Source organism: Lupinus angustifolius, chromosome LG08 (assembly GCF_001865875.1).
Source record: "Lupinus angustifolius cultivar Tanjil chromosome LG08, LupAngTanjil_v1.0, whole genome shotgun sequence".
Taxonomy (NCBI): Eukaryota; Viridiplantae; Streptophyta; class Magnoliopsida; order Fabales; family Fabaceae; genus Lupinus; species Lupinus angustifolius.
In genome coordinates, this window is record NC_032016.1 from 21542823 (window position 1) to 21569150 (window position 26328).

A 26328-nucleotide genomic window follows, 5' to 3' on the forward strand; every position below is an offset into this window, starting at 1 on the left:
ACTCGATTTTGATACGAGTTATTTTTTTAGCTTGATTCGGTTAAAGTTCGCGAACTGTTTGGTTCAGTTCGAATGGTTCATTTGGACAACTCAAATAATTAATTAAAATTTGAAAAATACTTGAAAAGGTTTTATATATATAAATATAATCATTTTTATATATATAATAACAATAAATATAAAAAATAATATATGAATGATAATAAACATAAAATTTAATTTATATATATATATATATATATATATAAATCTATTGAACTAGTTCATAAACCTAACGAGTCAAACTATATTCAACTCAAGTTCGGCTTGTTTATTTAACGAGTTCAATTTCCATCTCAAGTTCAGCTCATTTGGTTCATGAACCAAGTTTATCGAGCTAAATAACGAATCGAATTTCAAACGAATACCGAGTTAGTTCAATTCATTGTCAGTCCTACTTATTTATAACATATGTTGCAAGATTCCTACTCCTCCATTAAAAACTTTGAATAAACTTTGACTAGCATAATGAACAATTTAGACACATAATTCTTTCGTGGATGGATTTTTCTTTATCATGGATAAATTTATCCTTTAATATTAAATTTGAGTACTTTCTTGGGAGCCTATAATTTTCATCACAAGGAACACTGCAGATAACAATTACTTATGCAATCCAACTCCTTTTGACCCAATAGCAAGGGCATTTTCCAATAGTAACTTCAAAAGAAAAGAAAACTATCATGTGAGCTAAGTTTAATCACAAGTCATCATTATCATCACTTTGGTCCTACTTTCACATTCAAAATTACACATCTAGCTACAAAATAGAAAGGAAAAAATATATAAAAACTCAGCCCCAAAAGCAACAAGAAATTAATGGAGGCATATATATCACATGTATCACAAAGCTTGTTCATTATCCTGTAATGATGATCATTGATTCATTATACTGAAGTAACAACTATAAAATGTATTTCTATGATTTATAGTATGCCTATAGTTCAGAGAAGAAACTGCTACAAAACCTCTGTAGTGAAAACAGGTATAGCAAAATCTAAAGCCCTAAGCTAGACAAAATTTTCAGCCCATCAAAAGTTTTTGCCAAGCTCAACCTTTTTTTTAATAACTTTAATAGTGTTGTGCAGAATTGAGTCCAAAATTCCAGCTACCTGAAATTACAGAAAAGACTTGTCAACAATATAATAATTTAACAGTAGAAGCAAATATTTGGAATAACAGCAAATACAAACCGTGAAAACACCCCCAATAATAGCGCAGACATTTGTGATAAAATGTGAAAAAGACTTCTGGTTTTCTGTTATTGAGACCTGCTCATAAAACAAACATTGTAAACCCAATCTTTTTACTAAACATGGTGCAAAAACTTAATCAAATCTTAACCTCCATATACAGACCTGCATGGGGGAGAGCTCAAGATGAAATTTTGCTACCGGAATGTCAACACTGTGTGCCACACTACTGTGCGCTGTGTACTCGTATTCCTCAACTAATCTAGAACCTGTTTTACTTATAACCTCTGTTTTAACTACCTGGATATAATGCTCTATCTGCAGACAGATATCAGATGAATGTATAACATTTTGGTTAGAATAAATATTCCATATATTTTCTATCAAAATACAATAAATCTCCAAATGTCAGATATGATCATGACTTAGTAGCTATCAGCATCCATACAGAAAGAAATAACCATGATCACTGTCATCTAATGATAACAGACTATCTATGAGAAGTATTTTTTATCTCAGTGGAGACGAAAAGCGTGTAACAAATGAGTGAAGAATTAAATGATTTCCTTTGTTTTGTTACTTCTTTGCTGGGTGTTTCAAACAGATATTAGGGGGAAAATAGATATGATAATCCAAAAAAAAATTGGTGCAAACACTTGGTGCAACTTAAAGAGTGATATGAAGCATATGTGCTTTACAAGAAAAGGAAAAAAGAACCATGTCCATGCCAAAGTCAAATAGTAATGTTGGCCCTAAATTAGTTTTTTATAAATATTAAACTTACAGTAATATTTCCTTCTAAATCACGAGTATTGATGAATGACCGGCCTTTCAGCCTGTCATGGCTGCTACCTATGTAAGGCAACAAGATGTTCACATCATGCATAGTCTTAGGTGTTATGCTCCTTCCGAAATACAGATGGTTTATGACATGTGACATGTTCATTTGAGAAGCATCAAAGGAATGAGCATCGGACCTAGCTGAGATGATCAGTTCCCCAGGAACCTGCAGAGTGTGAAACAGCTTATATTTTAAAACCATATATTTAAAATCTAGGAAAATAAATTATGAACAGAATGGCACTTTCCTCTCTTTATTTATTTCAGTGATTTTAGTATTAGCAACCGAATCCTATACTAAATCAACAGAAATATTTTATTTATGGGAAAAGTGCATAAAGCCTCCATAAACTTTATATCTTTTGCAAGTAGCCACCATAAACTAGTTTTTCTTCCTAATTGCCCCTTAAACTTTATCAATTGATAAAATTGGTTTATGTATAAGTATATTGTTAAATTACTCATAGACAACAAGGAAATCGCTGCAATTAGATTCACAACAGTAACAACGCAACAATGCAGGTTAGCCAACATTGATATCCAAAGGAAATCACCATCAAAATACATTATTGATTGAGAAGAAGAGAATAAATAAATTTCAGAGTTAAAAGGTGATTAATACAATAATATTTTTATATACAAATATAAAATAAAATAATAATGACCTAAGAGTCGAGAATAAAAAAATACATGAATTAGAATTTTTCATTGTTATTAATTTAAAATCATCTTTATGCAGGAACCAATCTCACCAATAGTTAATGTTTAAGGCGTAATTAGGAAGAAAAATAGTTCACGGTGGCTTCTTGCAAAAAACATAAAGTTTAAAGTGTTTTTATGGACTTTTCCCTTTATTTATTTTTAAAACAAGTTAGCAAATGTATCAGTTACTTCCAGAGCAGCTTAGGACATCTTAATTCATAATCACATCTGAAAACTACGAAAAAAACTTTTAAAAAAATCTATAAATTAGAGTTGAAGATTAAACTGCAACCATTTGGGAGTTTACCTTTTTCACACGCACATGTCCCTCAACTCTACATCCACCTGTTGTTGGTGCTTGTCTCTTTGTTTTATTTGCTGCAGTGGATTTATCCTCCAAAGCTGGCTTCTGAGGTTCTGTATGGAGAGATATGACCAAATTCTCCAACATCTGCATTAGAGAAACTTGTCAGCCTGTTGCACTCTTTGGTGGTAAAGAAGTAAGAGGTAATTACATCTAAAAACATAAATTAGTCTATTTTTAAATTAAAATTGATGCAAATAATGTTAATTTAAATTAAATATAGCATGAACCTTGACTAGGCTTTCTGTATCACGATCTCCATAATAGGACTCATGTTCGTGCCCATGCTCAGTTCTGAAATATAAAATGCAATCAACTAATCAGAAAATAAAAAACTTTAGAAAAGCAATTATATAAATATATACAAAAGTGTTACAATATTTATGGCTCACATTAAATACACTGGAGAACCAAACATTGGAATAGAATCAACAATATCTACACGTAATTGATTCATTGAGAAGTTCAACTAGGTTCCAGGTAACTTCCCCTAAGTTAGCTTTACTTACTACTACAGGGGTTATCACTTATCAATCATTTCTCTTTCAATATTCAGTTGGCCTATAGGAAATATAGCAGTCTTTAAACAAATGGTTTTAGTGAACTCCTCTTGCAATACACCCAGCTCATCTTCTTATTCAACCAAATATTTGAAAAAGAATTTTGTTTAAAAAATGCAGAATTTGAGTTTAAATCGACTCATTCGTATATGTTCCCACGAAATGAGTAAATGATACTTACGTAGCATTTGGAACACATACAGATCAGAACAAGACAAAGAGTCCTGTTATGTTCTTTCACATACAGATCAGAACAAGACAAAGAGTCCTGTTATGTTCTTTTTGGTGACGTCTCACTTTTAAACCTTTATGTCATGTTCCGTTCTATTTATAAAATATGTCAAACACAGAACAGAAGTCATAAGTTCTTTTACGACCGGTTCTAGCATGCCTATCAAACACAACCTTACATTGCCTTTCAACCTATTTCAACCCATCACTTGCATCCTCACAACCTTACCATTGCAAGCAGAGAGGTTGTTTCTATGATTTGAATACATGACATCTCAGTTACTAAGCAATAACATTATCATTGCGCCAAGACTCACCCTTATCCATTTCAATATTTATGAAAGGAAAAGAGTAGCATTACACATGTGGGTGATAAGTAAATTAATATAATCAGTTAATCACATATTCATTATTACTCAAAGAGCAGAGACAAAGAAATATCTGAAATGACCAGTCTGTATATTATGAACAATAATATTGAATCAACGTCCATACCTATATAGAATATACCTGATTGTTATTTCAATATAGGTAGGATATGTTCATCAAACATTTGGTACAGAGGGTGAAGGGGGTGGCCATATGATTTTATCTCAAGAGATTATTACCTGACATCACTTCCTTTGCGGAAAATGCGAATAGAAGGAAACCCTTGTATGTGATGCCTGGACAATGATAACAATATATAGATGAATAGCAAAAGAAGTGTAGATGGAAAATAACAAGCGCAATGGAAATATCAGCAAACCAAGAAAAATAAAAAGGGACAACATCAATAACAAAGCCTTTCACAGTAGGTGGAGTCAACAACATGGGTCAAAGAACACTATTCTATTATAAATCATCCCTTCAGAAAGGGCATTAAAATATAAGACTCTTAATTTTTTTCACCTGCAGTTTTATTGGTCTTCTTCTCCCTCTGACTATTACAATGCTCAGTTTCATGCTTAATTTAGAAAGTATGTATGTCTTATGTTTATCTTCTTCGGTCAATGTGGATTAATGAAATGATCATAAGATTCACTATGTAATTCCCTATGCAACAGCAGAAGACATAGCATGTACAAAAGAAACTGAAAATCTGAAAACTGAAGGATACATACAATTTCTAGTGACTAATTTCTGGTAAAAAAATACAAAAACATTTTATATCAGCTATTTTAATGCATTTCTTTTGAAAGACATTATATGTGAAGAAAATTACAAAGACAGTGATTTTCCACAGAATGAAGCTTATACGAAAGTCAGATTCCCTGGATTAGGAAAAAAGCAAGGTAGTAGAAACAAAAGTGAGGATGATATGGAACTTAAATTAACAAAATCAATATATTCATAAGTTGAGATAAAGTGCTGAGAAAAGATAGAATATATAGTGACATACTGACATCATTTGAAATTATGATATTTCCCTTCTCAAAACATCATCCCAGCCAAAAAGAATTATGGTGACTAAGTCGTTTTAAAATTTCCTCTTCATTTTCATTCGCTACACATATGTTGACATCTAAGAAGATAAGACATAACAAGAGAAATCTATTTTATGCTTCTTGATTCTAATCCCCCCACTTCATTTCCTTGTTATGGTTAATTGGGTTGAAAATGAGGGGAAAGAAAGTAAAGATATTGCAAAAAATTCTTAATTTAAGTAGAAATAGTGAATTTAAAAATATGTCCTTAATTTGTTTACTGTAGAACTTTTGCTGTATATTTTATTTGAATTAACACAAGCTTTATTTTAGTGAACTCAAACAAAATAATAATATAGTATTAAGGAATAACTATCAATGTCACAATATTCATTCATTGTCACCTTATTAGATGATATTTGTTGTGGCATGGTAGATGCGAAATATATTTTATATCAATATTTCCCAGAGTTTGGATAATCCTATAATGTTACTAGCATCATATATATACTTTGAAAAGGTAATAAGTGAATGTGTGACAAACTGGTGAAAAGCACAAGTTATAATAATGGAAAAAATAACAAACCCACTTCTTAATAACCATTAGACATCATTCTGTTGCACTTGCACTAGATCACTATGGTGAGAACTGAGAACCAAATTGGGGGAACCAACATACGTGTTTGCCAAGTTTCTGTCCATGTTCTCTATTGACAAGCCAAAGATGGTATATGACAGTTATCCCCTATTCTTCTTTACCCTAACATTTTATGGTACATTCTTTCCTCTAACATTCTTTTCTTTCTCTGTTCACTAAAATAAACAAAGTCTGTCTCACCCTTTTTCTTTCTCACTTGAAGCTCACCAGTATTGTTGCCTTTATAGTTACCTCAAATTCTTTTCAGATAAAACTATGCAACATTAAAGGATAAAATTAAGAATGATAGAAAACTCAATTTCATTTCATAATAGGAAGCAAGAAAATAAGAAAACGAGAAAGTTAATTGTAAGTAAGAAACAGGATATTTTTCTTAAAAAATAAATAAAAGTAAAACATTAGATATAGTACCTCCTGCATAAATCACCTTCTTGAGTGCAATCTACCTTCGTCACAAGTATACGTCCATCTATTTCTGGGTCATATCTAAATAGAATGTAATCATACACATAATAGATATTGAATTAGTGAAGTAATGATAAAACAACCCACCAATTTCAAAGGAAAAGTGAGAGTAGACCTTCTTAAGTATAATTATAAGAAATGTGAGAGAAACTGAATCAATATAAAGTACCTCTCTTTTATTATATTAGCTGCCTTCTCCCATGAAGGTTTCTGAAGGAAAGATAAGACAAATTCAAGTAACAAATTCAGAATCTGCCAATCTCAACATTTTCCATTAAAGGGAGAAACTTTTATGTGATTTTGTTATAACCAAGTAATTGACCAATCATCTTATATGGACAAATGGTATGCAGCTTTTGACACTCTTTGCACGACATATTATTTAATCTTCTAATTCATCACTTCATATTAGTCACTACTAAAAGGTAACTGTTGGTGAACCTTCACTAAGCATTTGGATTGGCCTTTGCCACTAATACCGGTTAGTACCTAAGGGATGCCTAGTGTTTAAAGGGCAGTAAACACTGCTGAAAAAGAATCTGAAAAGTCAAACTATTTAGGATACCACATAGATATTGTACTTTTCTTATTTCCTGATGTGAAGAGGAGATAAAGACTCAGTATAAAATAATTACCAAACGTTGACACCAGGAACACCAAGGTGCATAGAAGTTTACAACTGTAATTGGAAACCTGAAAAATGATTATTAAAAATGGTTTAAATTATTCATAAATAAATATAATAAGGGGGAAAGTAACTGTCCAACTCATGCTTGGCTAAATTGCATAAAAACAAATGAATCAACCTCGGAATTGGACGACTTACTGGTGAATATATTTATTGAAGTTATGTGTCGTGAGAGATAAAGAACCTTCAGCAGAGTCTTCATCTACTTCATCATCATGCTTAACAGCATTTGCAACTGTTCCTGGATGAAACTCGGCACCAATGCGTCTTAAATTTGAATCAATGGAAAACTTACGAACTGTTTTTGTTATATTGAGCCTTTTCTGAAAATAAGATGTAAAAAATAAGGATGACAAGTGATAAGGTATAAAAGCATAAGTATGAAATGAATATAAAAATGGACAATGTACATAAATGAAGTTCTATATCCCTCACAAGTCCTGCCCTGGGTTGACAGTCAAATTCTGGCACATACAATTTTAATTAATAAATGGGCATAAAGGTTACTGATAGCTTTATAAAGTGCCAATGATTTCCAAGGAACCAATAAACAGCATTTTCCAGTGGTTAATTACAGGTTACTGAAACACTGATCCAAATATTACAGAAAGGAGGAGACCCATGGATTAACATTTTCTCATGTTTTGCCTCACTTCATCACTAAGTTTTAATGAATAGCTCCTTTGATAAGTATCAACCAGACCAGGTCTAAAATACGTTAATTGAAATGAAATAAAAATAATAACTCGAGATTTTTTCACTGTTTAAACAAACTAAACATTTTTATCTTCATTAAGGTCAATGCGTGAAGCACACAATTTTAACTAATTAAAAACCACTCAGAAATTTCTTCAACCAGAAACACATTGCAAAAATAATTACATGTAACAAACGGAGAAATAGAAACTTACTGTTCCCAGTACATCGCGCACATCAACTGAAGCAAACTCACATGAAAGCGCTGGAAAACTACAAGATAAGTTGAAGTCATCAGCAAGCAACAATGGACAGAGAAGATAAAGTATATAAATAGCCATGAAATTAACTTGGTGTGTGTTTTGATTAGCTTATTTTGTGTTCAAAATATTTTGATGAATAGAAAACAAATTTACTCTAAAATTAGCACATTCAACAGTGCTTAACATACAGCAAATAATATTATGACTAGCTGCAGTTGCTAAATGAGTTGGGACTTGAGAAGGACTGGAAAGTATCATAAAAACTAATGAGGTGAGGGTGACAGATGCACTTTGACCATCAATGCCCTTCTTATAATAATGTCGACTCCCAACCTTTTTCTTATTCGTCTTATAAGATCCACATCCCACTCCCAATTTCAATATTCAGCTTATAAGAAGCAGCCTCAATTTCATCATAAGATCTTCAAACAACCAGTTCGAAAATGAGCTTGAGAAGCATGAAAAGAGTATACTTTAAGAACTAGATTAGCATTGAACAGTAAACTATTAAACTCCCTTCCTCCTGGAAGAAAATTTATTTCTTCTAAAGTCAAACTACAGACCAATTATCAGCCCCCTAACAAGCTGGTCTTAATAAACTCTCTATTGGACAGTTATGCATTCTTAACAAGAGCCTCGATTTGCAAATACAGATACAGAGAACCTCAATTTCTGTGCTGTATGCCAAGTTCATATCAAGACAGCCATGACGCAACCAATATTTGGACATATTAGTAAATAATAAGCAATACATGCACATCCATCACCTTGGAGAAACATTATATTTATAATTTAACCAAAGATTGCAAATACCCACGTAGACATCTACCTGATATTGAAATCTATACGTAAAAATTCTCCATCAGAACTCTTGTCAACAATCACAGTTGTAGAGGTGCTGGCAGACAAATAAGTACTTAGTTCCTGAAAGGAGTGAGCATGATAAACGTCAAAATGAAAATTAACAACTTGTTCTAATAATGAAGTTTGACAAAACTAAATAAAGGAATAAGTTAAAAAATTCGAGTTTGTCAAGAATCAAATGCCCCAAAAGGTTAAGCTGTTGGGTGAAGGCAAACGAACGGTCTTACATATCTAACACACTCCCTCACCCAATAGTTCTATGGGCTTGAAGCATTAATTATGCACAGGCCAAACCACCTAAGGTGAGATTCTACCTATTAGGCTACCCTTGATCTGTTTTACTATCCTTACTAGGAATTCTAAAGGTCTTCTCAACACATGCCCAAGGCACCTAAGGTGGGATTCTATCATCTTGTGAACAGTACATGCTACCTCAACTTTCTTTCTAATGCATTTATCCCTAATCATATCTTATCTTATGTGTCCACTTATTACACAACATTTTCATTTTTACTACATGTTTCTTTTGTTGGATTTTTAACACCCAACATTTAGCCTCATACAACATGAAAAGTCTTATAGTTGTCCAGTAAATTTGTTCCGGTCACAAATATCACCTGAATTATTACTACATTTCATCCACACCACCTGAACCATGCTTATAAAAAAACACTACTTGAACCATATAGTTTACATCTCTAATCCCCTGTCATTTTATACAAAACACAAAATTGCCAAAATTTTATACAAAATGATTTGCCATGCTTTTTGACTCTCACACGGGTGAGTGGTCCATGGCAGTTTATTCCATCTAATGACCAACCTTAAATCAAGCTGAATTTTGTCCAAATTCTGGCAATTCTTTTTTTCTTATCTGTGCAGAATTACTCGTAGCTTTGACTAGTCGGAAAAGGCTTTGGTTATTGTTGTTCGTATGGTGTAGCATTACTCAAACATAGCATATATTATGTTCAAAAATTCACAAATCTTAAACATGATGTGAAGGTGAGAAAAAAAGCTACTGACCATTCCAAATAAAAACGTCATGAAGAGAGCTGCCAATATGGATAATCCAGCTCCCGATAGCGACGCCTCAGTCAAATCTCTTGGGATTTTTCTGTTCAAAGAAGTCAACAACATGAACATAATTAAATAACTGAATAACTGATCAAAAAAATATACACAGAAATTCACAATTTTACAAGTTTATCCCCAAGCACTATTTCATAGTTTCATTCACTTGCGCTATATACATTCAGGCATTATTATTGTGCATGGTCAATTTTCAATTAGAAACTGAATAAACACTACCGTTCTTGTTCTCTTATAATGTTGCATTTCACTTGCACACTAAATCATAATCGAAAGACAACAAAATTGAAGCCAATTCATAACACAAAAACAACACGAGCAAATTAAAGCTATCAACGTAAATTACTACCAAAAACTCAGAAAAAAATTGGAAAAAACAGAAGAAGATTGTGACCTGTAAAAATCAACGGATTTGAGTTTGCTTAGAGAAACCATGATAGCAAAATGGAATGTAAGAGAGTTGAAATTCGTAGTGACCGATTATAGATCGAAGTAGCTTCTTTCGTTCTCTCTCACGCTCTTTTCTTCTCTATGAATAAATATTAAAATAATTTAATATTAATTACATTAATTGACTTGAGGAGAAAACTGATAGACTAAATTAAAATTTTGATTTGAAGTTTAGAATTTTATATTTTTAATTATGCTATTAACAACACCCCTTAACTTTTTTCTTTTGTGATTTACAAATAAATACCATAAATTTTTAAATTATGTGAGATGATTCTTAAATTATTATGATTTTATGAATAGATATTTTTAATCCGAATATAGGTTAGAATATAGTCAAAGTAAAAAATAGATTTTGACTTTTTAATTTTTATTCAGAGAATTTCTCTTAAATTATTATTAAAAACATTTATTACCATAAAAGGGTTTTCTCTATTTTGGACTTTTGCCTTTAATCATTTCAAAAAAAAACTTTTGCCTTTTATTGTTCGAGTGAATTATTGTTTATCTAACATACAATTTGTCCAAATGATGATAGTAATAAGTTTTAAAGTGAGCATCGCTCATTTCATTATTTTAATTTAGTATTGATTATTAAAATAGTAAAGGTATGAGAATAATGATATAGTGATTTAAACACTAATAAGCAATTAAAGTATTGATTAAATTATATATTATAATAAAGTTGCTAATATAAATATTATTAATCGTAACATATAACTCAATTATTATAATGATATATTATTTGATCATGTTGTGAACAACTAAAAGGTTTAATCTTTGATGCGTTGTTTTGAAAACAAAAAAAATAAGAATAAACTAATTTCGATTATTATATTTAACAATTCCTTTTTTTATTTTGACTTATTTGGTATAACTTTTATACCATACTAAGATGATGATGGTTCACTTTAATTTTCAAAATGGTTGACTTATAGTTCATATGTCATTAAAAATATTACTAATTAATAGTAAATGATTATTTTAAAAAATTCTTTTGTTTTATATTTATTTTAAGCCACCTACATTTAAATTTAAAATGAGAGTAGATAATTTGTTTAGTTTTACCAAAAGTTATATTGATAGTTATCAATATCTTATCTTACTTATTTGGGAATCGATCCTTACATTAATATAAATGAAAATTATACTAAACATGTAATTAAATCACTATAGAAGGGAAGATAAATAATTCATATAAATCACTAAATGATAAATAATTAAAAAAATCCAACAATTAATTAACAATCTCGTTATATAGGAAAAAATATTATCATGCTCTTTTTGGACGAATCATATAACCTATAATTTCATTCACTAATAAAGTTATCAAATGAATTGAAATCAAAATTAATACAACTAAAAATGATATATGAGTTAATATAAATGATAAAATACTAGATACCTTACGAGTCGAATTTGCTTATTAAAGTTTTCTTTTATTTAAAAGAATATACAAGACTCTAGCATGGGACATTGTTGTTTGTAACATGACCAACAACATTATCATTTCAATTAAGTTAGGGTGATATGTTGGCAATCACACCATAATTTTGTTTACCTATTTTAATCTTATTAAAAATTTAATCTTAAATCATATTCATATTATCACACTAAGATTAAATCTAAATTATTACTTATAATAATTTTATATATTCTATTTTTAAAATTTAATATATATCTATATAAATTCTATTTATGTCAATATTAATATAATAATAAAAAATTAATAAATTATAAAATGTGGGTTTACAAAGGAGACAATGTCGGTAAAATAATAGTAATTACAAACATGATAATAATCAGCCAATCTCCTATATTGATTCATATATGAATAATACCCTTATATTTAATTTAAATATTATAATTATGACCATAATTAATAATTATACCAAATTGGATTTGGCAGTCAAGATTAACTCATAATGATAGCTGATACATTAGTATATATATATTTGAAAAGTTGCAGCAAGATTCCATTTTTAAATATGAACAACTCTAAATTCAAAATCTTGACTTCTCATATGTAATTGTTCAAGGAATGTTTTTAATTGCATAATATATGGTAAAAAAAATACAATGTATGAAATTATGAATGCTTGAGGGTTCATGTAAACAACAACCATTTCATCTTGATTGAATGATTCACATGCTAAGAAGATAACCAGGTATCCAAAAAAAGTAGTAATATAAAATATAACAAAAACATTACTCAATAAGGTGTTGGTTTAGTGGTATAAGATTTCATTAGATCTTCAAGATAATTAAAATGTTAATAGTTTGATTACTGATATTAACATTTGTTAGAAGAGACAGTCATACATCCGAAAATTATAATAGACATGCAAATAAACTTCATATAAAAAAATTGGGCCTAAATATATATATATATATATAAAAGAACTGGGCCTTGTGCTGTGTCGCAAATGGCCGTCATGACCCATATCTTCTAATTGGTTGAAAAAAGTGGGAGTATATTTGCTGTCCCATATTTTATATCACTTGATGTATTATCATTATCTTTGATTGGATGAAAAAAATTATTTAAGTTAAAATTGTAATTATTAAATATTTTTCTGGTTAATCATATCTTCTGACACATGAAGTGACACAGCAGATGTGTACTCCTTAAAAGTAATATGTTATGACTTAAATATATAAGTAGAGTCTAACACAAAAACATAGTCTATTAAGTGAGAGAACTTCATAACTTAAGTATCACATTGAATTTATTATTCAATTCAACTTGAAAACACAATAACAATAACTAGAAAATTTGAGGATGAAAGTTGATTTGTATTTATGTTCCTTGTTCTGCATGTGTTAGGCTTCTGTTTTGGAAAACATGATCCAATGGTTGTTAGGGTTTTAGAGGGTGGGCGGTGGCACGACGAACAATGATGAATAAATTTGGTAATGAGGAAATAAATATTTTGTAAGAGGATTTGTATGAAAATTAAAAAGTAATATATCACTTTCAATTTCAAAAGAGAAAAAACTTTTTCAGAAGTTTCATAGGTGTCATTATTATTATTATATAATAATTTTAAAATATTTTTATATATGTATATAACTATATATAACCAGTTTATGTACCCAAAAATATAGTTAGTTTATGAACTTGATAAATCGAATTATATTCGGCATGAGTTCATTATTTATTTAATTTTTAGTTTAAGTTTATCAAACGTATTCATAAGTTTAATAATCAACAAATTTTGCATTCCCTTATTTAAAGTTTATTGACCTTGTAATTCATTTCAGTCATATCTGATATGCATGGTGTTTGTTATTTGTTAGGCCATATGTGAAAAAATCATAGCTTTTAAATAATGATCCCTTCAATTTAGCATGCCTATCATAATGTTATTGCAGACATTTGTTGGCACTTGGTATACCAAGAAATATTTGCAATTTTAAGCAAATCACTGGTGGAAAGTCTAGAAATAAGTTAAAACAACTAATAGATGTAACATAACAAGCGCATCTGGTGTAGTGGTATCATAGTACCCTCCCACGGTACTGACCAGGGTTCGATTCCCTGGATGCGCAATGCTTTTTTTTAATTCGTAGAAGATGGGACTAAATTGAGTGAAGTCAAAAATTTCATGGATCAATTTGTCAGATAAAAAAATTAAGGACCATGGCATGACTTTATTTTTATGGACAGTGAAGATCGTTTATATGCAATCTGGAGCTGATAATGATTCTGGATAAAATGCTTCAATTCTTGTATATGTAGCAAAACACTCTAGCATGATTTTTCATTGTGCAGTGTACTAAGAGAGTGAGACATAGAGAGAGAGAAACATAGACTTGGAAAAAAATGAAAAAAGAAAGAGAGATAGACAAAGATAAACATAAAACAAATATTCAACCTAGATAGTTTACTACAATAGACAAAGGCCTCTCTTCTTTAGTTCTGTGCAGTCACTATCTCTCTTCCATTAAAACTCCATTCTTTTTTTTCTTCTCTTTGTTCTTTGATATTGCCTTTCTCCTACAAGGACAACAAAATGCAACTTGTTATTTGGAAAAATGCATAAAATCATACTCTCAACTTCTACATTTAACATGCATGTATGAAAGAGTACGCCACTGGAATATATATGGGAAAATGAAAAATGAATGAGATTTTTTGTGTTTTGAAGTTACAATATTTGTTTTTGGTTCATGTATATTTTACTTTCCTTTCCAAAAAGCCAAAGAAAAGATTTCCTAGTAAAATATATTATCAATGTAAATGACAAATTTACTTAGGTAGTACACTTTGACCAGAAATTTACTATAGTAGTGTAACTTTTGTACTTATTACAAAAGTGGCAAACTCCATTGCCGTTTTCCTTCTTTTTTTTCTCTTGGACCCACATAAATCGGCAAAATCGGTGGAGATTTTTTTTTAATATTTCCACCTAAATCGTCACTGAAGATTGGAGTTTTCCATGTAACGTTTTTTATAGAAATCGTCGCTCCATATGGAGTTTTTCAATTTATTTTAATGTTACCTGGAGTTTTTGACTTTACCCTAATTTTTGTATTGAAATCGTCACTCCTGGAGGAGTTTTTCATTTTATTTGAATATATTACCTAAATCGTCAATGACATACCTATTTTTTATTATTGTTCACAGTTTGACATAAATCATCATTGACATTGGAGTTTTTTACTCCTATCCCAGCCCTATATAATCATCCAACACTTCCATCTTCTTCTCCTAAAAACTTATATGTTCTCAAACTTCTTCACCTAAATACATTTCTTCTAAAACTTCTTCCCATCAGTTTTTTATACTTGTCTCATTTGGAACTTTTCTTCTCCTAACCTCTACTAACCTCTAATCAAGCTCCAAATGAGACAAGTATAAAAAATTGCTGGGAAGAAGTTCCAGAAGAAATGTATTTAGGGAAAGAAGTTTGAGAACATATAAGTTTTTAGGAGAAGAAGATGGAAATGTTGGATGATTATATAGGGCTAAGATATGAGTAAAAAACTTGGGGAAAAAACTCCAATGTCAATGGTGATTTATGTCAAATTGTGAACAATAGTAAAAAAAATAGGGGAAAAACTCCTATGTCATTGATGATTTAGGTAATATATTCAAATAAAATGAAAAACTCCTTCAGGAGTGACGATTTTAATAAAAAAAAAATTAGGGCAAAGTCAAAAACTCCTATGTCATTGACGATTTAGGTAACATTAAAATAAATTGAAAAACTCCATCTTGAGTGGCGATTTCTATAAAAAAAGTTACATGGAAAACTCCATCTCCAGTGACGATTTAGGTGGAAATATTAAAAAAGAAAAACTCCACCGATGTTGCCGATTTATGTGGGTCCAAGAAAAAAAGAAGGAAAACGACAATGGGGTTGCCAAGTTACAAAAAATACATCACTTTTGTAATAAGTACAAAAGTTACACTACTATAGTAAATTTCTGGTCAAAGTGTACTACCTAAGTAAATTTGCCAATGTAAATTCATTTGAACCTAAAAAATTACATCTACTGTATGTTTTGGATTCTCAAAGTGGTTGCCATAGAAACCCTAAAAATATCATGGATAAATTATAGTTAAAGAGTTAAATGATTAGTATTGATATAACAAACTTTTACTGAAGACTAATACTATGTTTGGATGAATAGATGAGTAGAGAGGGGTGAGGAATAAAATGGAAATGTTTAAAATAGTATTTCAATATTGAATCAAAATTCTCTATACCAAAAGTTTTCTATGTTTTTATATTAATCCAGTATTAATATTTTGTTAAATACTTAAATGTGTTAATATGACAATTAGCAAGAAATTAAATGAGATATATTATTAGCAAAATCCTATTGATTTAGTATAAATATATAAAAAAACTTTTGGTATAAAAGATTTGATTTCTTCAACTATCCCTTCTTAACCCTAAAATTCATTACCCCAATATGAAAAAGTTTTCCACCCATGCCATCCTTCCAAAACTCTCAAACATATCCTAATTAATTTATTTTGAGGTGGAAATATCACTGAACTGAAAATAATTTTGAAAAAAAAGAGAGTTTAAGAATAAAAATAAACCTTGGGACTACTAAGAGGAAAAGTTGCAGTATCCTCCAAAGCATCATCAACCAAAACAGTCATAAAATTCTTCCTCTTGTTGAAACTTGGTCTCTTACTAGTTATTTTATTCAAAGAAAACTCTTGAGCTTGTTCATTATCACCAATATTTTTGGCAGGTAAAGAAGTAGCATTAGAGACAAGGGAGGAGGAGCTAGAAACACCAGATAAAGACATGTTATCATTCTGGTTGTTAAAGAAATCCTCAAAGTAGGTTGTCCAACCACTTTCTTCTATGGAATCTGAGGAAATATCAGTGGTAAAAGAAGGAGTTTTGATTATGGAACTCATTGAGGATATAGTTTTATTCTCTGACAGAAAGCTAAGAAGAGAAGGTGAAGAGTGATTTTGATAAGTGGGGTTTAGTGGCCAGTTCTAAGGAGGCAAGTCTCCCAAATATATATATAGTACATACATATATATGTGTATATATATATATGTATGTATATATATATATATGTATGTATATATGTATGTATATATATATATATGTATGTATGATTTTGGTTAAGAAACTTATTTCTTTTAGGGTTTATAATTATATCTCCCAACAAGTGTTGACAAGTGTTGCTCCCAAAAATCAAAACTCGACCTTAGGGATCCAGTGGTCTTATACCAATGAGTTGATCTAGAAATTAAAGACTAATTTAAAGTTGTATTTTTAAAATTCTAGAGTTTTTTTAATTTAACCAACTGAGCTGATTCTGAATCGAATTAGTATGTCATATATGGGAGACTAATTTGCTTGCTTGCTCTTTTTTTCTTGAAGTACCAAATAAACCTACAAGACGGTTTATTTTGTCACATAACAATGAAATTATTATATGGACAAGCTTTTAAATTTTAATTATGTTTATTCCTATTTAAAATTAATTAAGAATGTGTCGTCAACGATCTTATCAGAATTAAAGAGAATTTAACATGATAAGATATTATTCTATTTGTACACTTTATCAAATAGTTTTTCACTTCTCACAATTTTGAGGTAATTAAATCAAACCATTATACAATTACTGTAATTAGCCATAGCGGGATGAGTCTAGCTCCCCTCAAGTACTGAACTATCTTGTGGAATATGAGGAGAATGAGAATATTTTTAATTTTTTAATAAAAAACTTAAATAATGAATGTGTGTTCATCATTTGATGGAATAATGCGTTGGGGTCCTGGTTTATTTACTTTTTATGTGCAGTTGTTTTGTTAATTTAATAAGGACAGCAGAGAGAATGTAGTATGGATATTTTGAATTTGCTTTTATGCTCTAGATTGAGGGTTGAGCTTCTAAAAGGTTTAAAGCTTGTCTTCTAATAGGTTTAAGGCTTGTTCTTATTCAACCCTAAATGTTAGTCGGATTATTTTTTGAACTTGAACTCGATCTAAGATCTGAAGCTAACCCGACCCCTGAATATTGATCAGGTCAATATTTAAATCCGACCCGATCCAAGATTCGACTAAATATCATACATACTCATTTTATATAAAGTTTTCTCAATATTATTTATTATTATGAATATATGTAATTTAATATATAAAAATGATATATGTATATATGATGAAAATTTTAGAGAATCAATAATATTTTCTACCAAAAAAATATTATTACTTTTTACATATTTGAAAAGAGACACATACAAATATGATGAGTGAGTAATCATGAGCCGGGTCGAGCTGAGTCATGCTTGGTCCCTACTCGGTCCTAAATATTGATCGAGTCTAATTTTTTAAGCCAAACTCAGCCATGGACCCGATAAGACCCGATTCTATCCAGATTCAATCATGATCGGGCCGTACCAGGTGAACAGGTAGGATCACATCCTGCTCACCCCTACTCTACATACTTACATAAACATTAGAGGAAAATAATGTATGCAATTATTTTAGTTTTTTATACTATAAATTTATTGTTGATATTTAATTATTATTTAATTTTGAATATAAAAAAACACATATAAATAGTGAATGATCAATGATGTACTAATTTTACACCATGTAGATTACACCCTAAACATTAATATAACAATAATTACCACGTAGGAATTGTTTTGAGAATGAACAAAAATAGTTATTGACCATTTGTGTTTGTGAGTGTCCATATGTTTTTGAAAAAAATATATATATGAATAATGTATGAGTTTTATATATTTTCATTGTATCATTAATTATTCATATTTAATTATCATCGATGATGTGGTGATTGCGAATAAATTTTTACACTAATAGTACATAAATATTATCTTCTTTGTGTTTATAATGAAAAACATCACAATACCATGGTTAATGAATTAATTTCTTTCAATGTATATGACTATCTCTAAATAATTGTTACTCTCAAGAATTAAAATTTTGACATTTTCTATCAATCTAAAAATCTAATAAAACTTTATACTATTAGACCAATTTTTGGTCTATATGTGGATATAGTATCCATTTGTTTAAGAACATATTATGCATAGGACCTGCTAAATTCTAAGATAAGCAAAGTGTAAAATGTTCAATTTCTAAAAATAATATTTATTGGGATGGAGAACCATGCATCTAAAAGGAATTAATTTATTACCTAAAAGTGACAAATATCCTTTAACGATACAAAAAAAAACTACGTCATAATATATCCTATTATCTCCCCAACATGAGGGATTTAATGTTGTCCTTAATTAAGTATATATTACATCTAATATTTAACTTTTCAAGTTGAACAGTTGGAGTTATATTAATGGAATGAGAAGTTGTGTGAAAAATAAAGAAAATACAAAATAAAATGATATTCATATTATTTTTAATTATATTAAACTTACAATTTTACCCTTAAACAAATAATATTTATGTTAATTATTTAAAGGAGTCTTACTTGAATGATTGTTGTTCCCATTTTCACCCTCTCTTAGTTTTGTGTTGACCAATTGAGAATAATATTTTTAATTAAATAAAAGAACCATAGAAATATAGGCAAACTAAAACACATTCCTATAATAACACGTGTGTATATATGTATACAGAAGTCGAAAGGACATGAGGTCATAATTTAGTGGAACAAAGATGCTCTCCATTAATGGAGAAGATCCTTACTCTAGTTACTGATGCCAACCACAGTTTTTACTGGCTGCCGGCATATATACTTTTTGGCAGCATCAAAGTACCCTGCCTAAATTGTAGGGATAGCATATATCATTATGTCATTTGTTCCACAAAATTATTATTAATTAATTATTTTGTAATTTAAAATAAATAACATATGTAATTAGTTCCTAAAAATTATCAATAATAATTCAATTATTGTAAATACAACTTTCAAAATGGTCTTATAAATAACATCAATACAAAAAATTTAAAAATATATTGTTAGAATTCAAAAGATGTAATGCCCCACTAAATAACCAAGCTTGAAAATTTGGTTGCTATGAGTGACTCTTGTTGGGAGAGACAATCATAAACTTCAAAATAGATTAATTTCTTACCCATAAAAATAAAGGGATATCATTGATAATACAAAAAATGACCTAAAAATAATTATAATTTAAGATAAATAACCCATGTCATTTGTTTAGAAAATTGTTCATAAAAATCATTTATTGTACATACAACTTTAAAAATGGTCTTATAAATAATATCAAAATAAATATTCTAAAAATATTTTATTATACTATCAATGGTATCCTCTCACCTTATGGGTAAGGGTGAACATGAGTCAGGCTGAGACGAGTTAAAACTTGTTCCTTACCCGACCTTAAATATTAGTCGGGTCATTTTTTTGAACTCATCCCCGACCTAAAAAATTGATCAGGTCAACCTTTAAACCTGAACCCGATCATAGACCCAAATAAATATAATACAAATTCATTTTAGATAAAGCTTTCTCAATATTATTTATTATTCTGAATATATAATTTGACATATAAAATGATATATATTATTAATCATGTATATATGATAAAAACTTAGAAAATCAATAACAACTTCAACCAAAAAGTTGTCATAACTCTATACACATTTGAATATAGTCACATACAAACATGATGAGTGAGTGAACATGTGTCGGGTTAGACTAAGTCATGTTTGGTCCCTACTCCACCATAAATATTGATCAAGTCTAATTTTTGAACTCGAAACCAACTATAGACGTGATGAAACCCGACCCTGCTCGGGTCCGATCATGGTCGGGTCATATTGGGTGAGCAAATAAGGCCAGATCATGCTCACCCCTACTTATGGGTAATGAACTAATTCCTTTCGATGTGTGACTGCCACCCTCAATAAGTGTTGCTCTAAGGAAACGAACATTTTTCATTTTTTTCCCATGAGGGTTTAATGAACCTTTATACCACCATATCAATGCATTGATAATTTCTACAAATATCTTATAAAGTAACCAAAAGTAGTAATTAATTACATATATAACTATAAGAAACTAATTTATTTACAGTTATTATTTAGTATTCTCTTCTTTTAGTTCAAGGAAAAATAAAAAAAAATGTATTTATATATATCTAAGATAAAAAGTAATTTTTATTTTCAAATTTATTCGAGTTTAAGGTAATAGATGTAATTTGATAAAAAATTGAATGGTAGAATGAGACATGAATTATTCAAAACTTTATGGTTTCCTCATAAGCCAACTTTCAAAAGCTACCAATCCTCTTTTTAAAATATATAAATTGCATTCAATTTTTATTCCCTAACAAATATAAATACTAATGTATTGACTAAATCAAGAAGTTACAACTGATAGGTAAAATACAAGTTAGCATTGCCACATGGTATAAAAGTGAACATGCATGTCTTATTTAACATGTATCCCCTTTTATGGTTATAAGATTTTTAAGCTAATCTATTAAAAGAATATAACTTGTAATATTAATCACTTAAAAAGAAGAAACTATGTAATAAGGTATTGTAAATGAATTGAGACATTCCAGAACTTATTACGTATAGTGGATAGATCAGAGGATGCATGTTATTTAGACAAAAAATATAGATAAAACAAATTCAAGTAGGAAATAAAGTTGGGGAGAATTTTGTCACCTATAATGGTCCTACCTATAATTAGAGTAGGATTACGTATAGTGGATAGAGGATGCATAGTATTTAGACAAAAAAAATTCATACCGTCCATTTAACAACTTTTATAATTTGTGCCTATAAGCATATGTTTAGCATATATATCCAAGAAAAATAATTTATTAGCAGAAAGCTAATATATATCACAAACCTGCTTGCTTGTTTTTAATTTCTAAATATGCTATTATGATGAACAAATATTAGATAAATTGGGGGTGTTTTCTTTGTTTTTTAATTATAGGTTAAATAAACCTTGTGAAAATTTCTATTACAAATCTAACATATTTTTTTATAAGCAAAAGAATTAAAGAATGCCACAAGGGTGTTTAATACACATAATATGATCAATGCATCATTGTACAAATGAATAGAATTTATGAGCAACATTGTTAGAAAGCCAAATTTAAGATCTATTATGGATCAAATCTAAGATTTGGATAAAACTAAGTTGCTCTCCTCTAAAAATGACATCATTCTGTATACTCCAAGTACACCAAATCACAATGAACCACATCATTCTCCAAATCAAATTCCATTCGCCTTAGTTCCACAAAGACCGTCAAGTTCTAAGAAATCAATAATATTATTTGAGATAAGAACTTGAACTTTAAGCCAAAAATAAAAGCCCTTCTGCCACAAAATTACACCAGAAGAATAAGTGATCCAGATTTTCGTGTAACAAGCACAAGCTACATATTTATTACAAACCTATACATGTAATTTTGATGACATTAGGTAATACCCATAACATCATCACTGCGTCTTTCACCACATATTTATTCCTTTTCATCACATTTGTTTCGTTCTTCATTCTATTTTACCACCCATATACTTACCTGCAGCCTCGAATTAAATATGAAAACGACTTGGATTTCCTGCTTCTTCCTCCTTTCTTTCTTATTACGAATGTTTTAAATTATATTTCACAACTGAGAGTAATATTATAGTTTGTGGACTCTCCATAATGATATCATCATAATTGTGGCTATAAAGTTTCCTTAATTTTCTGCAATTACACTAAAAAAACTTAACCCCATGGACAATTTAAAGCAATGATGAAAATAAACGAAAATATATTATTTTATTTATCATTTTCAAGCTCTGTACTGTTCCATTATCAATTTCAGAAAATTGTTTGTCCTTATGCAGCTTTTCATCGCAGTGGAGGATTTGCTTCGATTGATTCTCGTCATTTTATTGCAATCAATTTGAACGAACAAGCTAGGAGAATAATCAGCAACTGAATTTGAAGCAAAGGGTGTCATTAATCCTTGATTTTGAGGGAAAAAGCTGATTAATTGAAGCACACACTAGTTCTACTGGAATTTCTCGTCCGGATTCATCAGTTTATTTGCCAGGAAATTTCATTTTCTAGATAATGAAACATAATCTCGAGATTAATGTTATATCCTCCTGCTAAATCCTCATATTAACAAGAAAGTTACACATTTACTTGTAAATTAATCATCAACAAATAAAGTATAACCTTTTGTTGACATATATGTCACTTACTCGTGGGTAGAAGGATTAATATGAGGATTAGATGATATATCATTTTCCTAGTTTCAAATGTAGCTTAAGATCGGTCACTTTCACTGTAGCATTTCTGTATTTTCCATTGTTGACATCAATGGGGAAATATAGGTCCACACTCCACACAAAATCAAACCATTAGTTAAGGAAAGTCCATGATATTGATAACAACCACATGGCTATAAGGTGCTGGTGCCATTCATACTATATCAATGTTTTCATTTAATATTCACTTTGTGATTGAGATTGTTTGTACTGTAACATTAGTTATTTTCCACACACGTATATATACAAACATCAATGGTTTAATAGACCTAGCCTAAACATTTTGGAACCCTACATAGGTAACTCGTGAGATGCATGTAAAAGATGTGAAGCAATAAGTGTTATGTACGATAAACATCATTCAACCACATAGGTGTAGCGATTACGTGGTGAAGAGCTACTTTGCAGGCCCTATATATATTCCAACAATTCACATTTTGTCCCTATTCATCTCAATTATTATATGCCTTCTTCAGGATAATATAGCGGTATCAAAATTTAGTCTATATATATGGGCAGCAAATTTAAAAAAAAAGGTGTTAAGTGAGATAATATTCTATTTTAGGAAGTTATGATTATTATTTTGTATAAGGCAGAGATTATATTAAAAGAAGCACAAGTTTATTCTAGCAAGTTATGAATATGATCCATTTGGGTTGTGAAGAAAGTGAGCAAGAGCTCTGCTCCAACCTCTTTATATGTAAACTTTTATCTATAAGCATATATAATGCAATAGTTAAGAGTAATATAACTTACCATTCATATGATGGTTAAAGTGAACGGGTATAAGGAATGAAGTGAAGGGATTATGTGTACGAATATTAATCATATCAAATTTAAAAAATAAAAAATGATCTTATAACTTATAAGATGGTTTGATAGTTAGGGAAAAAAAGTGGAGTGAGAAGATTGAAATTAAAGTTCGAATCTTACCCATAATAAATACTAATATATTAATATTTGTCGATAAAGAAATTGTAGTATAACTTGAGTGGTTGTTGTTTGCAATTTTTTATGGAAATGAAATTCCATTTTCCTTCAAAAAAAAACCGCATCTACATGAAAAACAAGATCATCACTGTTTCTAAAACTTATTCCATGTGAAATAATTAATGCTTTCATATTGTAGTAAAAAAATATATATATGTCGTATATATGGTGAATGAAACATGTGGAAGTCATCGTATTGATGCAAAATGAAGGCCTTCACTTTCAGTAATGATGGCATTTCAAGTACTATGATAGCCTTAACGTGGTGAGTCTCTGATCGCGTATCTACTTTTTTTTGGATGGATTCTAAGTTCCAAAAGGGCATTGGCTACAACTTTCGAACTAGATAGTTAGGAGAACTATACTTACAGAACTAGATGCCCAAAACCACGTAGTTCATTATTCCTCTGGTTCGCTTCTACATGCACTCACAAAAATCTGATTCACTATTTCGTTATTTTGATATGTAGAAGAATTAGGGTTTGTACCTAAAAAATATCTTAAAAAGTATTGTACATGAATGAAAAAGCTAGTTAGCAAGTCTCTTTTAATATATAATAAAATGGAAATTTTAGATAATGAAGGTAAAGGAGATTTAAAGTCTGAATGTTTAAAAAATAAGTACAAAAAAGAACTTTATATCATAAATAAAATATATGCACTTATTAGTTTTAAATATTGTTACTGTCTTATCCATCATTCATATTTAGTTATTGTTGATTATTCAAAACAAGTAATATCAGTGTTGTGAGAATCGGACTGTCTGACCAGTCTGAGTGTTGACTAACTTGAAAATGACTTTTGTTTGCACTCTTAACCGAATAAGCGTTAGATCACTTTGACTAGAAAAAATTCGGTCTGACCGTGCCGGTTAAACTGGATTAACCGGGAAGTAATCCGGACTTGAAAATAGGAAAAAATGGAACACTGATCTAATATTTTGTTTTACTATGGCCTAAAAAAGATGAAGATGTATTACTTCAATATAATTATACATAATTATTAATTATATAAAGTTTTACATTTATATATAACTATATATTTATAAATAAAAATTATTAATTATGTACGAATCATTCGGTCAGATCGGACGGTTTAACCCTTTAGACCAGTTAAACGTAATATTGGACCTTTCTCTATTTGACGTGCGGCTCGAGTTTCACAGTATTGAGTAATAGAAATAAATAATAGATTTTATGTTTAGTGTGTGTAAATCTTTATTATGAAATTATATGGCCATATAACAGAAAAACTAGTAAATTTATTAGAGGCATTTCCCCTTGAGTGGTTCCGTCCCATCTAGTAGTAATGTTTGATCGAAGATCCCAAATGCATAATTTATGTACTCAGTTGGGATGCCTGTATTAAATTCTTATGGTTTACAAAGAACAATAGTAAAGAACTAAATACCTATTTTAATCTTTTAAAATATTTTTTATACCTACAAAATTGATCCCTGAAAATTTGGGATACCCAAATGATTCCCGAAAATGGTCACCCTCCATCATACACATACATAAATATATTTTTGTAGCAACAGTTGTACAATATAAAGACAAAATACATTTTTATCCTCTAACTTTAAAAGTCTTGTGGAAGGAGGTCATTTTTACAAGTCTTGGGCCACAATCAACGTAACCCATCGTCTGAATATACAAGTTGCGCCGATTCTGTTAGGACAAAATATCATTTCATCGTCTAGAGATCTTCGCTATTGGGTTGGACTTCGGGGCCTAAGGTCCAAATCTAGAGAATATGACAAGAACCCAAAAGATAACAACGTCTTATTGGTGGGTCAGAGTGAGCATGAAACAAGTTAAAGCTTATTCATTACCCAATCTTAAATTTTGGTTGAATTATTTTTTAAGCTTTAACCCTAAAGTGTATTAGGGTTAGGTTCTGGTTATCCCTAAGCTATATATTGGAAAATATATGACTAAAGAATTGGTTAAAAGAGGCTTTAATAGGATCATCATTCCATTACTTCTCAATCACACTTTACACTGCAAGTAGACTACTTGGTGTATCACTTCACCATTGCCTACCGATTCCAACAATTTTTTAGTTTTAATCTGGTCACTTAGTTGATCAACAATA

At 29.8% G+C, this 26328-nt stretch overlaps 2 protein-coding genes and 1 non-coding gene across 3 annotated transcripts; 1 reads left to right on the forward strand and 2 right to left on the reverse strand.

Annotated features, from left to right (window-relative positions):
• LOC109355143 (protein disulfide-isomerase 5-4-like) lies at window positions 643-10572 on the reverse strand. The gene is made up of 15 exons (XM_019598114.1): window positions 10456-10572; window positions 9996-10086; window positions 8935-9029; window positions 8058-8115; window positions 7285-7469; window positions 7094-7151; window positions 6628-6668; window positions 6405-6479; window positions 4538-4594; window positions 3369-3432; window positions 3082-3225; window positions 2017-2238; window positions 1398-1550; window positions 1233-1310; window positions 643-1151 (listed from the first exon to the last, which is right to left on the reverse strand). The coding sequence occupies exons 1-15, from the start codon at window positions 10494-10496 to the stop codon at window positions 1071-1073; spliced, it is 1443 nt and encodes a 480-aa protein (XP_019453659.1). The 5' UTR covers window positions 10497-10572; the 3' UTR covers window positions 643-1070.
• Window positions 13993-14063, forward strand: TRNAG-CCC. The gene has a single exon. It is a non-coding gene; the product is annotated as a tRNA-Gly (tRNA).
• LOC109354143 lies at window positions 14375-16966 on the reverse strand. The gene is made up of 2 exons (XM_019596492.1): window positions 16570-16966; window positions 14375-14511 (listed from the first exon to the last, which is right to left on the reverse strand). The coding sequence occupies exons 1-2, from the start codon at window positions 16897-16899 to the stop codon at window positions 14428-14430; spliced, it is 414 nt and encodes a 137-aa protein (XP_019452037.1). The 5' UTR covers window positions 16900-16966; the 3' UTR covers window positions 14375-14427.

What these genes read in the sequence shown, in the direction of transcription:
- LOC109355143 (XM_019598114.1), bottom strand. Translation starts at nt 10,496, where the DNA reads ATGGTTTCTCTAAGCAAACTCAAATCCGTTGATTTTTACAG. An exon ending in GCTAATATAATAAAAGAGAG is followed by an intron (nt 6,480 to 6,627) that starts GTACTTTATATT and finishes CATTCTATTTAG; the next exon opens with ATATGACCCAGAAATAGATG. An exon ending in ATTTAGAAGGAAATATTACT is followed by an intron (nt 1,551 to 2,016) that starts GTAAGTTTAATA and finishes ATCTGTCTGCAG; the next exon opens with ATAGAGCATTATATCCAGGT.
- LOC109354143 (XM_019596492.1), bottom strand. Translation starts at nt 16,899, where the DNA reads ATGAGTTCCATAATCAAAACTCCTTCTTTTACCACTGATATTTCCTCA. An exon ending in TTCCTCTTAGTAGTCCCAAG is followed by an intron (nt 14,512 to 16,569) that starts GTTTATTTTTAT and finishes TTGTCCTTGTAG; the next exon opens with GAGAAAGGCAATATCAAAGA.